Below are 15,736 nucleotides of genomic sequence, written 5' to 3'. Positions count from 1 at the left end.
TATAGAAATACAATAGAAACTCAAATCATTACAAGAAAAAAGTTGATAAATGCAAATGTTTTCTCTTTCATTTTTACAGAAGGTTCATGTATCAGTTATCACAGAATTAATTCTTTAAAAGGGTCAGGATAGAGATATTCATAAAAATGTCATATGACAAAATATCGCATTGACCGGTTGAATGAATTCATGGCAACCGAAACTGAAAGAGCAAATGAAAAATACAGACTATATAGAGATTCTCATCTTGTCACTATGAAAACAAAGTATTTGCATATGTTAGATTCATATATTCAGAAATTTATGAAGGCACAGACGGTTCAGAGCTCCAGATGATTCAGTAAAGCTGAGATTTAGAGCCGATGATCAGACAAATGTGTCGAAGATCCACGTGTGGCTTTGAAGAGTCACAAGGTTCATGATGAGCATCAGTCAATCACTGTCATTTCTGAGGGGAAAAATGCTCATTTTTAATGTATATTTTGTGATATTGCACATATTAATGATTTTCCACAAGGAATTAAGAAGTAAACTTACTCTGGACGTCTTCAACACAATAACCTTAAAGGTCCCGTTTTTCGTGGTTTTTTGAAGCTTTGATTGTGTTTATAGTGTGTAATATAACATGTGTTCATGTTTCGCGTGTAAAAAAACACAGTATTTTTCACATAATTTACTTATCTGTATACCGCTGTTTCCACTGTCATAAAAACGGGCTGATGACTTCCTTGTTCTATGAAGTCCCTCCTTCAGAAATAAGCAGGGCCGTCGCTGGTGGGGTGAAAGGTGGTGACAATTATAGGGGCCCCCACTGCCCAGGGGGCCCCACAAAATCCAGCAGTTAAACTATAGGCCCCTGTTCTGTGGATAATTCTAATAGTTATATTAGTTGTATGCCAGAGATTTTAATGGAAACCACAGAAACATGCAATTTGATGAAATTAGTTTTCCAAATATCTGCTCTTCACCCCTCCAGAAAAATGTCCAGTTCAGTCCAACACGGAGTATTTATTAATTATTCAGTCAGCGATAAACATCTGAGGGACCCAATAAAATATTAAGTCCCACCCTATCTCGTGAATAGGGCCAATCAGTGTTGACGCGGCAGCTAAAGTTAGAGAAGAAGTTGGTGGAAGAGTAGGAGACCGATTGAAAATTAAACAAAAAATCAGGGTACCAGAAACGCCATGAAAAGAAGGAGAGGGAGGCCAGAAGAGTCGATCAAGACATTGTTTGTAGCCTATTGTCCTTTCGCTGCCCGATTTACTTTCGTGGGAAAAGTACAGTCTACCGCTGCCGGGTGGGTGCTGTCATTTGTTTCATTACCGGCGCTCAAGAGAAAAAATGGACATGAGTCACGACGCATATCACAAGCACAAGCATATTGTATAAAGCGCTTATACATAAAAGTGACATTATGCTACCCACCTGTCTGCTGATGACGTATTTAATCACATTAGAGAAAACACGCATACAACACTGCTCTTGAATGGCTACATTTATTTACTTTAAAATATATCATGCAGTGCCAAATTATCTTTATTAAAAATTAAGACAATGAGTAATTTTAATGGTTTTAATTATTTTATTTTTTATTTAAAAAAAATGCATTTAAATGCATTCTTGTCAGTTTCTGAATGTTTACTTTTTGATTTATGAATTATATGGACTTGGTTTTATTGGCTTTAATTTAATAATTTCTTGACATTTGTTAGTTTTTTTATTAGTTTGTCCTGAATAATTGCATGATGATTTTAAACAGTGTTTAATAAGTTATTGCTTAATTGCATTTTTTGTGTAAGATCTTTCTATTGTTTGTATTTAGTATTTACTAATCACATCTATTTTAAAAGAACCAGATTAGGTTTTTTTTTTTTTAAATAACTATTTGAGTCATGGTATTTGTTATCTACAGAGCCAGGTTCCTCAATCCAGCAAATGCATGAAAGTAGTCCAGCATCAGTTATAGTAAAAGTCTAAGTGAAGAAGGTGAAAGTAGCACCAGTCAGAACACAGTCGCAGACAGCCCAAACTCAGCAAGCACAGGGATATTTTCATAGTTATTTCAAAGTTCATTTCTGATTGAAATTTTACAGATTTTATTTATACTCTAACAACAACATTACACACTAACTAAAGTTTGAAACATGGGATCACGAAGAACGGGACCTTTAAACAACAACAGTGAGACTCAATCATTTACAGTCAACATGAAATTGAGCATCAATTAATGATCCTTTTCAATCTTTCATCAAACGCTTTCCTTTTCATTAATGTTCACCAATAGCCTAATTTAAGACTTTTATTCTCATTTAAATCATTGTTTTAGCAAAAATGGCTCCATTCTGGAATTTTCACCAGTCCTCTTAAATCAATGGATAAAACAATTTGTTTTCTCACAGAATATCTGCTTTCACACAGAAACATGTCAGATTATGAAAGTAAAACAGGTTGCAAATGGCGATTTTTCTTAAGTTTGGGACTGTGGTTTGAATGTTTGAGTTTTAAGGACAAGATAAGCACAGAAATATGTTTCAAATGTTTTAAACATTAAACACAATAGTAATATTTCTGTACAAAGATGGTATAAACAGGAAAAGGAGGATAAAAGCCATGCAGATCAAAACAATGACAATCCAAATGACAAATCTCCTGTCTGAATCTAAAAAAAATTAAAAAAATAAAATATATATATATATATAATTTTTTCAGCACATTTAAATGATCAGAATTAGATCTTTAAAAATACACTGAATCAGACTGCAGAATATAGAGGAAGAGGAAGAAACTGCAAACATGGTGTTTTTTACTAAGGTTTCGACAAGCAAGACGATCAACCACAACCACTATAAGAAAAATAACCACAGCAGATGACGACAGTTCACAGCTCTTGCTTTATCTCTTCTCCAAATTTAAACATGCTCAAAACAAACAATCATCAAAATAAGTCTTTGGGTGGAGAGGAGCAACTGAGAGCATTAAAAAAAATCAAGATCTCATATTTCAAGATGAATTGTGGGAACACCTAACAAACTTCTTTCTGTGAAATGTCTTTCTGGTAAAGTGTGCTTGCACCTGAAACAGCTTCTGTGGTGATGAACACAACGATGGAGACCAACAGCAAGCACCGAATGGACATTTTTGTTGGACAAAGTACACATTAATGCATGATTCATTTTCATTTTATTTTTACTATTCATATGCTTTTCTGCTTTTGAAATAATGTTGAAGTAAATCACTGTCTCACCTTCAAACAGATCTCTCTCATAGACCGGATCACTGGTTTCTTCACTTGCGCCGTTATCAAGTGTACAGGTGTAGAAGCTTTCTGGATTTCCTTTGTTTTTGACTGTGATGGACTCTCCTTTTGGAGTGATCTTCAAACCCCGCAGTGTTTCTCCAGCAGAATTCTTCCAGATGATCGTTTCATTGTACTCACATATTAAATTCACAACATCAGGGTTATCTTTACTCTTCTCTATTTTTATCACAGGTTTGGGGACCCGCTCTGTGAAAGAAACAATGAAACAAAATCAGATGGTAAAACTATGGTATTTTAATACAGTTTTAATACAAATGATAACTTACAAATAATGCACCATCACACTGCTATGTGTTGGTATTCTTGGTATCACCATGGTATATATTAAAGTACCGTGGTTTCATATTCTGATATCGCTGTACTATAGTACTGCCACAATACAGTGACGGTAATCATTCAGTATAATATAAATCCTGGTACTGAATTTACATACTTTACATACTATTTACATACTCAAGCACTGCAGTACTGTGTTCAAAACACAATAAAACTGTGGTAACTTCTGTTAAAATAATTGTTAAATTACAATGAACATATAGTAACAATATAAAAATGATTATAATTTCAAACAAAAAATAAAAACAAGTTGACTGTTGTACTAGCTATACTATGTTAAGTAAAAAAGCAATAAGACGCTTTTACAGTATTAATATTAATCAATATAATCAATATTCACTCACCCATAACAGTCAATGTGAATCTCTGTCGCTGCTCTTTACTGTCGATGTCAATGGTATAAACTCCACTATGTTCAACTTTTAGATTAGTTATAGTGATTTGTCCAGTCTTCTCATCAACAGTTGTGATGTCTCTGAATCTGATGATTCGGGATTAGAGTTTCTCCTTCATCCCATTCAATCGCCTTGATATAAATTCCATCAGTGTTTGTGTGTTTCCAGATGATGCTGGTGACAGGAGGAATGAATTTGTCTGGACGAAAAGAAACTTGATCACCCACTGCTTTCAACACATCTTCACCTGATGAATAAAATATAAGAGTATGTTAGTCAAGATTCAACGAACAAGTCTTTGTAATTCACAGTCTTTTAATATGTTTAAATACACTATGGGGAATTTTTACTTTACAAATTACAGACAGACATGGACGATTTGCACGGGATTAAGATCACAGACAACCGATTATTACAAATGACTAGAGGTCACCAGGTAATCCTGTACAAATAGAGCTTTAGTGATTTTCTGCTTTAGTAAATAATGTTGAAGTAAATCACTGTCTCACATTTGAACAGATCTGTCTCATAGCCCGGATCACTGGTCTCCTCACTCACTGCGTTCTTCAGTGTACAGGTGTAGAAGTTTTCTGGATTTCCATATTTTATAACTGTGATGGACTCTCCTTTCGGAGTGATTGGTGAACTCTTCAGTGTTTTTCCAGCAGAATTCTTCCAAATGATTTTTTCGTTGTACTCGCATCTCAAATACACAGCATCAGGGTTATCACTTGACTCTATTTTTATCACAGGTTTGGGGACCCGCTCTGTGAAAGAAACAATGAAACAAAATCAGATGGTAAATCTATGGTATTTTAATACAGTTTTAATACAAATGATAACTTACAAATAATGCACCATCGTACTGCCATATTTTGTATGGTATTCTTGGAAGTACTTACTTCAGCACCATGGTTTATATCAAAGTACCCTGATTTCATAATCTGATACCATCGCTGTTCTATAGTACTGCCACAATACAGTGACGGTAATCATGCAATACAACATATATCCTGGTGCTGAATGATTACCATATATGATATTAACATACTCCAACACTGCAGTACTACTGTGTTCAAAACATGATAAAACCATAGTTACTTCAGTTATAATAATGGTTAAATTACAATGAACATATAAAAATAACAATATAAAAATGATTATAATGTCATTCAAAATAAAGAGTTGACAGTTATACTACCGATTTTATGTTAAGTAAAAACATAACAATAAAATGCTTTTGGAGTATTAATATTAATCAGTATATCAATCAATATTCACTCACTCATAACAGTCAAGGTGAAACTCTGTTCCTGAATGTTACTGTTGATGTCAATGGTATAAACTCCACTATGTTCGACTTTTAGATTAGTTATAGTTATTTGTCCAGTCTTCTCATCAACAGTTGTGATGTCTCTGAATCTGGGATTCGGGATTAGAATTCTCCTTCATCCCATTCAATCGCCTTGACAACAGTTCCATCAGTGTTTATTTGTTTCCAGATGATGCTGGTGACAGGAGGAATGAATTTGTCTGGACGAAAAGAAACTCGATCACCCACTGCTTTCATCACACCTTCATCTGATGAATAAAATATGAGAGAGTATGTTAGTCAACATTCAACAAACAAGTCTCTGTCATTCACTACAGTCATTTAATATTTGTAAATTATAGGTTAAAATACACTATTCCCCAGTTTCACAGACAAGGCTTAAGCTAGTCCTAGACTAAAATGCACGTTTGAGCTTTTTTAACTGACATATTTTAAAATATGTCAGTGTCTTTGTTTTGTCTCATGACACACACCAGGGGCCGGATGCATAAACCACTTAGACTTTAAGTTAAGTTACTAATGTTTTTCTTGAAGAGTGGTCCTAATTTTTTAAAGTTTTGTTACATAAAAAGGTAGATTGGTGTAATTTGAATTGGAAAAATAACATTGATTACCCCTTGGTTAACTGCAAGTTGGTCAAACTAGTTCTTAAGACACTGTCTTAAAATAGTGACTAAGTTTATGCAACTGGCCCCAGTAATGTTTTTTTCTAGGGGACGTCTATAAAAGTTACTTAAATGCCCTAATTGAACTAAGGCCTAATCCTAGCATAGTCTAAGCCCTGTCTGTGAAACTGGGCCTAAATCATTAAAAAATAAACTTCTTTAGGGTCGGAAAAAAAAAAAGAAACAGATGCTGCGCCACTTTTGATAAAACGTTACAACATCAAGTAGACATACCTGAAACAGCTTCTGTGGTGATGAACACAACGATGGAGACCAAGCATTGAAGGGACATTTTTGTTACATAAAGTACACGCTGATGCACTTTTCCTCAACAGTATATTTTGCTCAGAATGTCTTTACATGTACAAGACGAGGTGTAAGAAGAGAGATTACAGAGGAAGTGCAAAAACAGAAACCACAAACATGTGGCATTGAGTTGATCTTCCACTCTGATCTGTAATGTAGGACACAGTTTTGATGTTCATACTCCCTAAAGAAACATACATCTTCATCTGAATTACTGCATTATTATTATTACTAATGTCCTGCATCAGACTCATCACATTAGCACTGTTAGCACAAAACAATCCCTTTGCCTTGGTTGCTAAATTAAACAGAAAAAATTCTACTCTCCACCTACCAATGTTTTGTGTAAAATTATTGTCAGGTTTATATGGAGTTTTTTTGTATTTCATTGTTTCCCTGTGTTCTGTTCCTGTTTCCTTTTGTTAACCATTTTCCCACTTCTTTTCAATGCTGGGTTGTTTTTTCTACCCAAACCCTGTGGTTGAGCCTGTTGGGTCATTTTATCAGATTATTTTTTCCATGGTTGGGTAGCTTTTGTGTTATCCAGCCATTGGGATTGAAGCTGGTCAATCTCACTGACAGTTGAATCAATACATCCCTCTTCCACCTGCCCTCTGACGCAACAACAAGTGTCTTTACTTCAACAACACCAGCTTTTTGCCTCCTCGTCAGGAGAGAGCATTTCTCAACACCACCGAATCCATTACTTTGGTAAAATAAAGGTTTTTATCCATTTCATTTTGTGTATAAAGTCTTCACAGAATTGTAAGTCATTTTATTTAATGCAATGCAAAATACAAGGATGAGATGTCAGTCATCTGAAAGCATTTTATGTGTTTATGTGCAGGTTATAAGGAGCCTGTCAGGATATCTTTCGGCTATGAGAAACACGGAGCAGTGCTCTGAAGTTTGTGCCGGGGTTTGGGCCCGTCATCGCTGCTTGCAGCTATATTTTTTATTGTTAATATATGTTCAGTGTAATTTAACAATTATTACACTAAAAAGAAGTTACCACAGTTTTATAGTGTTTTGATCATAGTAGTACCCCAGTGTTGCACAGCGACCCATCACCGGTTTAGATTTCGGCAACACGCCACTGAGCGTACACAGGATTATATGTGGAAAATAGAAGAAAACACTCCGGTTACTCTGGGACAGGGGTGTCCAATCTTGCTCCTGGAGGGCCACTGTCCTGCAGAGTTTAGCTCCAACCCCAATTAACCACACCTGAACCAGCTAGTCAATGTCTTACTAGGCATGCTAGAAGCTTACAGACAGGCGCTTTGAAGCAAGTTGAACCTAAACTCTGCAGGACAGTGGCCCTCCAGGACCGAGTTTGGACACCCCTGCTCTGAGATAATGGTTCCCTTAGATAATGGGAATGAGCATTGTGTCAGCTTTTAGCTGAAGCCTGATTATTTCACGTCTGAGCAACTGCACAAAAAATGGCGTTTCAGCCCACAGAATGGGTGGGGTTGACTGCCTATAAAAGTCAAGCTGAAACGGCATTGGACAGACCTTTCGACCGAGGCATGTCTAATGTGACTCACTGGCCAGTGAAGAGATCCACATCTGCTCGACCGAATGTATGCCAGATTGCATTCACCATCTGGGGTGAAGTCTCCATTTCCCCGACGGTGGTCAGCTGTGTGACAACATGTCCGCTCTTTCATTCAAGGAACACAGCACATGAACCGTCCTCAGTGAGCAGAGGTTTTTCTGTGCCTATAGGAGAAGCTTTCTCACCAGTCTGTGCAGAGGGCGAGACCTGACACCCCCTTGGTGGTTTATGAGGGCAACTATCGTGCTATTGTCCAAGTGGACCAGGACATGATGGCCTTTAAATTCTGCCCCGAACTCCCTGAAGGCCAGGTTTACCGCCATAATTTCTAGGTGGTTGATGTGCCAATCTATCAAAGGAGTCGCCCGTGAGCCAAAGGCCAAGGCTATTCTGCCATCACAAAGGACACTCCAACCCAACTAGGAGGTGTTCATCAAGACCACTTTCCTTCTGGAAACATTGCCCAGCATTATCCCGTTCTGATTAAAGCTGGAAGACTTCCAGGGGACCAGGGTCCTGACACAGTCATGGGTCACCCTGAGGGAGTGTTGGCCCATGGTGCCATGTATGGGATGAGACACAGCCTTTTAACCAAAGCTGGAGTGGTCGCATATGGAGCAGACTCAGTGGAACTACTGAGGAAGCTATCAGGTCCAGCAGCTTTTGAACCCTCTTGAGGGTGAGAAGAGACCTGCATTTGAGCTGAATCGAAGACAGCCCCCAGGAACGAAAAAAGCAGCCAATAGTCAAGGTAGTTAAGTATGCAGATTGCCAACTGCCTCAGAGAGGAAAGAGCCCCGTCTACACACTTCGTAAAAGTATGCGGAGCTACAGAGAGTCTGAATGGAAGGACTGTATTTTGGTAATGCTACCCCCCTTGAACGTGAAGCTCAAGAATCTCTGTGAGGATTTGTTTCATGGTAAACATTCTGAATGGCCAGCTCACGAGTGTGCGAATCAGATGTCTCAGATCAAGAATAGGCCTGAGGCTGCCATCTTTCTTGGGGACGAGGAAGTAGCGGCTGTAAGGAGCTCTTCCGTAGGAAATCTTTCCATGGCACCTTTTTCCAGCAGAGACAATTGCTAAATGAGAACTGCTGTCTGCGACCGAAGAGTGAACCATGCCCCTATTAATAATATTCTTGAATGAAATCAGAAAATTTGCTGCTTTTTAATTAATTTAATTTTCATCACTTTAAATTGAAAATATAGACTATTTAATGCATTATAGTCCTTCAAATCTATTGCGATCTCAGAATTCAGGCCAGCTGATAATACCTCGAATATCAAAATCAACCAAGATCCTTCTCCTATTTGGCACCTAAACTCTGGAACAATCTTCCTAGCATTGTTCAGGAAGCAGACACACTCTGTCAGTTTAAATCTAGACTAAAAACACATCTCTTTAACCTGCATACACATAACACATTATCAATTTAAATTTTCAAATCCGTTAAAGGATAATTAGGCTGCACAAATCAGTTCAGTCGGAACCGGGAACACTTCCTATAACACCAGATGTACTCATTACATCAGAAGAAGAATGGCATCTACGCTAATATTAGTCTTTCTGTTTATCCTAAGGTTTACAGTAGTCAACCGGATCTGGGCCGTATCCAGGTGAGATCGAGGACCTGTGCCTTGACACGACCACAACGCAGCCCTGAAGTATCAGCAGAGATTGAGTCAACTAGATCATCCACTGTGAAGGCCTCATCGACACGACAGCTAGGGGCACAGCTCCTCAACAACTGTCCATACTGGCGTGATGAATATGATCCTCAACTGGATTGAACTGGAATAAATACTTGAATGATGCGATCCTATCAGACTTATGATAGTTGTCTGAATCGTAACAATGCACTGTTCGCCAGAGGATAACTGGCCCCCCCGACTAAGCCTGGTTTCTCTCAAGGTTTTTCTCTCCATTTTAACACCTGTTTGCCACCTGATGTCACCTGTTGAAGTTTGGGTTCCTTGCCACTGTCGCCTTTGGCTTGCTTAGTTGGGGACACTTGACATTTGATATTAACAGTATTAACAGTGCTTTGATCTGCCTGCATTGACACTATTCTTTAAGAGCTGCTATGCAGCCAAAATTATATACCAGTTATCACTGTAAAGCTGCTTTGACACAATCTGTATTGTAAAAAGCGCTATATAAATAAAAGTGACTTGACTTGACTATTTATGACAATGAAGGTAAGTCTCGAGGAAGAAAAGGAGGACAGCTGTCTCCTGATTCAGCATTACAATGACAACACTTCAGTAATGGGGAAAAAAAGTTTCTTTTATTTAAGTTCTTTTAAGTTGGCTTGAACACTCAGACCCCCCCAAAAAAGAAAAATCAATGTTAAATATCCCTATGTCATTTAATTGTCCAAAATGAGGAGAAAAATGTCACCAAACTGCTACCCACCTGCTTATAAAAATAAAGACAATTGCTAAATCTTATACAATCAAACTTTGACAAGCAGCAGACCAACAACAGTCCACTATCAGTATTTTTATTTATTGCTATGTCAGCATCTGTGGCTATCTTCATGGCAAAGACTTACATATATACAATGAACATAAAAGCCCAGCAAACAGGGGAAAAAATACAGCAATTAATATTATAAAGGTGGTCTTGCAAAACACATGAGTCAATCTTGTATGACCTATATGACATCTGGTGAACACCACTTGATCAAATTAAACCAACAACATAAACTCAATAGCTGGATCTGAGGCAGGAGACATTCTCTCCAGACGGCACAGTAATTTCAGTCATTTTCTCCTCTTTTCAGTGACTGATGAAGCTTTATATACTCCTCTCCCATCAACAGCCAATCACAACAGGTAAAAAAATCCACAAAGTGAATTAGGTGGCAGTCATGAGTACCTGTTAGTGGAAAGCATGTCCTCATGATGGGAAAAATTAAAACAGGAGAAACACACAACAGCAACACATCCATAGATGTAATGTACAAGTGTATTTAGAGCCGATGATCCAGACAAATGTGTCGAGAAGATCCACGTGTGGCTTTACATTTGAAGAGTCACAAGGTTCATGATGAGCATCAGTCAATCACTGTCATTTCTGAGGGGAAAAAAATTATATTTTAAAACATAGTTCAAGTTGATTTGTGATATTGCACATATTAATGATTTTCCAGAGAAGAAGTAAACTTACTCTGGAAGTGTTTTGTCTCCTACAGCAATCAGCACAATAACCTTCAACAACAACGACGACATGAAATCATAATCGAGCCTTTACTTTATTAATACACATTCCTTAATGAACAATTAATGAGTGCATCTGTTTATCTTCACAATCTTTCATCAAAATGATCTTTCCTTTTCTACAATGTTAACCAATAGCCTAATTCAAGCATTTTATAGTAGCCTATTTAATTGTTTTAGCAAAATTGGCTCCATTCGTTTTACAATCTGATAAAATCAATGAATAAAACAATTCGTTTTCTCACTGAATATCTGATTTTAAACAGAAATATGTCACATTATTAAAGTAAAACCGGTTGCAAATGGCAAATTACCTTAAGTTTGGGACAGAGGTTTGAATGTTTGTTTTTAGTTTTAAGCAAATGATAAGCTCAGATGAAAGAAATAAGTTTCAAATGTTTTAAGAAGATTAAACACAACAGTAATCTTACCGTATAAAGTTGGTATAAACAGGAAAAAGGTGAAAAGAACCTTGCAGATCAAAACGATGGAAATACAAGTGACAAATACCCTGTTTGAATCTAATAAAAAAACATATTAAACTTTATAAAACAAATTTAACCCTGGAAAACACATTTAAATGATCAAAAATTAGATTTCTAAAAAAACAAAAACAGAGAATATAGAGGAAGAGGAAGAAACTGTCCGTGTCTGAGTGCGACAAGACTACGAACCACATGCATGAAAAATTACCATATGAGACGTTAACAGGTCACAGATCATGCTCCATCTCTTCAGGCCTCAAGAGTCTCAAGCCCCTCAATCCCACCCCCATCCCCAAACATGAATTTAATCTGGACACGATTTGAGTTTAACTTCAATTGTAGAAGTAAACTGCTCTTACCCTCAAACAGATCTCTTTCATAGAGCGGATCACTGGTCTCTTCACTTGCGCCGTTATCTAGTGTACAGGTGTAGAAGTTTTCACGATTTCCTTCATATTTGACTGCTAAAGTCTCTCCTTTCGGATGGAGCTCTGAACCATTCAGTGTTTTCTCCAGCAGAATTCTTCCAGATGATCGTTTCACTTGTACTCACATATTAAATACACAACATCAGGGTTATCTTTACTCTGCTCTGTTTTTATCACAGGTTTGGGGACCCGCTCTGTGAAAGAAAAAGAAAAAAAAAGATGTTGGTATCAGATGGTAATCCTATGGCATTTACTACAATTTTAATACAAACCATAACATCACCCCCAAAAAAACACCACCATGTTTTTGGACATGTACCATGGTATATATCAAAGTACCATGATTTCATAATCTAATACCATCACTGACTGCCATAATACAGTGATGGTAATCATTCAGTACAATATATACCTGATATGGTATTGAATGATTACCACATATCACGGTATTTACATGATAATTGATAAAGTAATGATAGTTAATGTTAAAATTGCAATTAACATATAACATACTGTTCATTGACATATATACAATACAAAAATGATAATTTTTCACAAATACTGTTAAAAAAAAAGTTGACAGAATTACTAGCGATAGTGAAAGTGAAAGAGAAAGTGACGTGAAGGCCAAGTATGGTAACCCATTTGTCATTTTGCATTTAATCCACCCAAGTTAGTGCACAAACATTAGAAGTAGTGAGTAGTGAACACACACACACACACACTGCAAACCGTGAACACACACCCAAAACAATGGGCACCCATTTTTGTTGTGGCACCCTGGAAGTGACTGGGGATTTGGTGCCATTTCCTGCTGGTATTGTGACTCAAACCCATAACCGTCGGGTTACCAGTCTGACTATCTAACCATTAGAGAGTCTCTACCAAAGCTGCCCCTATATTATGTTAAAGGGGACCTATAATGCCCCTTTTACAAGATATATAATATTATATATTATAATATAAGTCTCTGGTGTCCCCAGAATGTGTCTGTGAAGTTTCAGCTCAAAATACCCCACAGATCATTTATTATAGCTTGTCAAATTTGCCCCTATTTGGGTGTGAGCAAAAACACACCGTTTTTGTGTGTGTCCCTTTAAATGCAAATGAGCTGCTGCTCCCGCCCCCTTTCCAGAAGAGGGCGGAGCTTTAACAGCTCAACAACAACAAAGCTGGAGAATCTCACGCAGCCAAAATGAGGATTGTCAGTAACGGTGTTCAGCCTTACATTGTTCAAACCGGAGTCGACACTGATGGAGAGACTCAGGAAGAAGTTACAACTTTTAGAATGAAACTGGACGTTTCTGAATGGTTAGTGGATAAATTTATGTAGTTGCTGTGGAGTTGATTCAACTCATCCACTAGCATGTGCCATCATGTTAATCTTTTGTGCAAATCCAGCGTTGAATTGACCCTCGTTTGTCAAGCGTAAAACTACACAACACTCTACTACAACAACTCTTCCTCTTCTCTAAAGCAGCCCAACATGTCCCCCGCCCCCTTTGTTGTGTGTTCTCGGGGGCGGGGTTTATGTAAATTTTGAGGTTTGTGATGTCACTAACCGAGAAGAAGCTTGTTGTAGTCCCTACTCGTCATTTGTTGTAATCCTTAAAAAGCGATTTCTGTAAAAGAAAATATCTCCCTTTGCATTGAACTTTGAGTGTCGTAACTTTGCAGATGTTGTTTATGCTGAAACAGCAACATTACACACTAACTAAAGTTAAAAAAGTGAAATCATAATCAAGGGCCCCTTTAAGTAAAAAAAATCATAATAACAATATGATTTTACAGTATTAATATTAAACAATATAATAATCAATTTTCACTCACTCATAACAGTCAAGTTGAATCTCTGTTCCTGCTCTTTACTGTTGATGTCAATGGTATAAACTCCTCTATGCTCGACAGTTAAATTAGCTATATTCATTTGTCCAGTCTTCTCATCAACAGTTGTGATGTTTTTGAATCTCAGATTTGGGATTAGAATTTCTCCTTCATCCCATTCAATCGCCTTGACAACAATTCCGTCAGTGTTTATGTGTTTCCAGATGATGCTGGTGACATTAGGAGTAAGAGATTTGTCTGGACGAAAAGAAACTCGATCACTCACTGCTTTCTTCACACATTCATCTAATGAATAAAATATAAGAAAGTGTGTTAGTCAACATTCAACAAGCAAGTCTCTGTCATTCACTGCAGTCATTTAATATTTGTAAATTAGGTTACAATACACTATATCATTAAAAACTAAACTGCTTTAGGGTCGACAAAAAACAGATGAAGCGCCATCTTTGATAAAACGTATTAAACATCATGTAGATCTACCTGAAACAGCTTCTGTGCTGATGAACACAACCATGGAGACCAACAACAAGCTTCGAAGTGACATTTTTGTTAGACAAAGTACATGGTGATACACTTTTCTTCGACAGTATATTTTGCTCAGAATGTCTTCACATGTAAAAGACGAGGTGTAAGAATGGAAAATACAGAGGAAGTACAAAAACAGAAACCACAAACATGCAGCATTGAGTTGCTCTTTCACTCTGATCCATAGGACACAACTTTAAAGTGCATGTTTAATGTTCATACTTTCCTAAAGACACATAAATCTCCATCTGAAATATAGATATATATATCTTAACACATTTTGCATTTGACAGAAAATTTTATTCAGAGTGATTTACATTGCATTCAATGTTTAGAGGAGACCGGGGATGAAAGTAACACCTTTTGTTTGAGCAATGCTCATTGGTTGTTTGTGCTAAATCTCTCAAAATCTGATTCATAGTGGTCACATTTGTCTACTACAAATATAACTCACTTGGACAGCTGTCAAAGATGAGTTATGTGAGTTAAAGGTACACTATGTAAGATATTCGCAGTAAAATATCCAAAAACCACTAGGCTAGTGTTATATATTTTGTCCAGCTGATGACTAACAATATCTCTAATGTTTTCAACTACTTGTAAATCATGAGAAAATTCCCATTCTAAACAGTGACACGGGGCAGTGCAGTCGCCTGTCAATGACGTCAGTTACCCTTTGTTACCGCCTTTACTGACGTAGAAACCACATGACAACAGTGCCGTGGACAAATGCGGAAGTAGTGTCTAGCGTCCAGCAAACCACTAGCTTGCTTCAAGCAGTTCCTTATTTACTTCTTGCACGTTTTATGGTGGATTGTGTTACTTATTTATGGAACATAATTACTGTTTACCATCCGCCGCTGGTTCTGTCGACAAGGACAGCTCCCGTAAACCTCATACTCATGACCGGAAAAGCGGAAGCAGCGCCGGTGACTGTGACATAATAAAAGTCCCGCTGCTCGTGGGGCGTGTGTTTATTAATCGCTCCAGCTCCTCGTTCAGCTCCACAACACTCGCTCCTGCTCTGCTTCATACTACAGTAACGTTAATAATCGCATCCATGAACATGAGTTCTTCCTGACTCCAATCCCTATTCTTTTGCACCGTCCATTGAGATGGAGACCACATGTCCCAAGTTTCCGCTCTAAAACTTGGCGTCATCAAACTACGCATTTGTTTTGAAAGGCTTCTAGCGACCTCTAGCGGAAAAAAATATCACAGATTGTACCTTTAACGTCAAACACAAAGAGTTCTGTTGTTACAACCTACTTGTAGCACTGGCTGGGGACAGATGAACAATGAGAGGCGAT

General features: G+C 37.4%; 1 protein-coding gene and 1 long non-coding RNA gene across 3 annotated transcripts in view; both read right to left on the bottom strand.

Moving 5' to 3' along the window:
• The window catches only part of LOC125272906 (SLAM family member 9-like), a 55,254-nt gene that overhangs the window by 321 nt on the left and 39,197 nt on the right, over nucleotides 1-15,736 (bottom strand). The window contains exons 4-6 of the mRNA XM_048198084.1: nucleotides 3,248-3,508; nucleotides 3,076-3,087; nucleotides 1-448 (exon numbers count right to left, since the gene is read on the bottom strand). The exon at nucleotides 1-448 is cut by the window's left edge and continues 321 nt beyond it. Coding sequence (XP_048054041.1) covers nucleotides 429-448; nucleotides 3,076-3,087; nucleotides 3,248-3,508 — 293 coding nt within the window. The 3' untranslated portion in view covers nucleotides 1-428. The remainder of the gene's footprint in view (nucleotides 449-3,075; nucleotides 3,088-3,247; nucleotides 3,509-15,736) is intronic.
• On the bottom strand, nucleotides 10,191-15,010 carry LOC125272913. Of its 2 annotated transcripts, XR_007185965.1 has the most exons (7): nucleotides 14,382-15,010; nucleotides 13,887-14,186; nucleotides 13,619-13,678; nucleotides 11,988-12,250; nucleotides 11,575-11,664; nucleotides 11,094-11,134; nucleotides 10,191-11,000 (listed from the first exon to the last, which is right to left on the bottom strand). It is a non-coding gene; the product is annotated as an uncharacterized LOC125272913 (long non-coding RNA). The 2 variants fall into 2 exon arrangements; XR_007185964.1 differs by lacking the exon at nucleotides 13,619-13,678.

The sequence above is a fragment of the Megalobrama amblycephala genome, linkage group LG7 (assembly GCF_018812025.1).
Source record: "Megalobrama amblycephala isolate DHTTF-2021 linkage group LG7, ASM1881202v1, whole genome shotgun sequence".
NCBI lineage: Eukaryota > Metazoa > Chordata > Actinopteri > Cypriniformes > Xenocyprididae > Megalobrama > Megalobrama amblycephala.
Note: the sequence above shows the minus strand (reverse complement) of the source record. Positions and strands in the feature narration are given on the sequence as shown.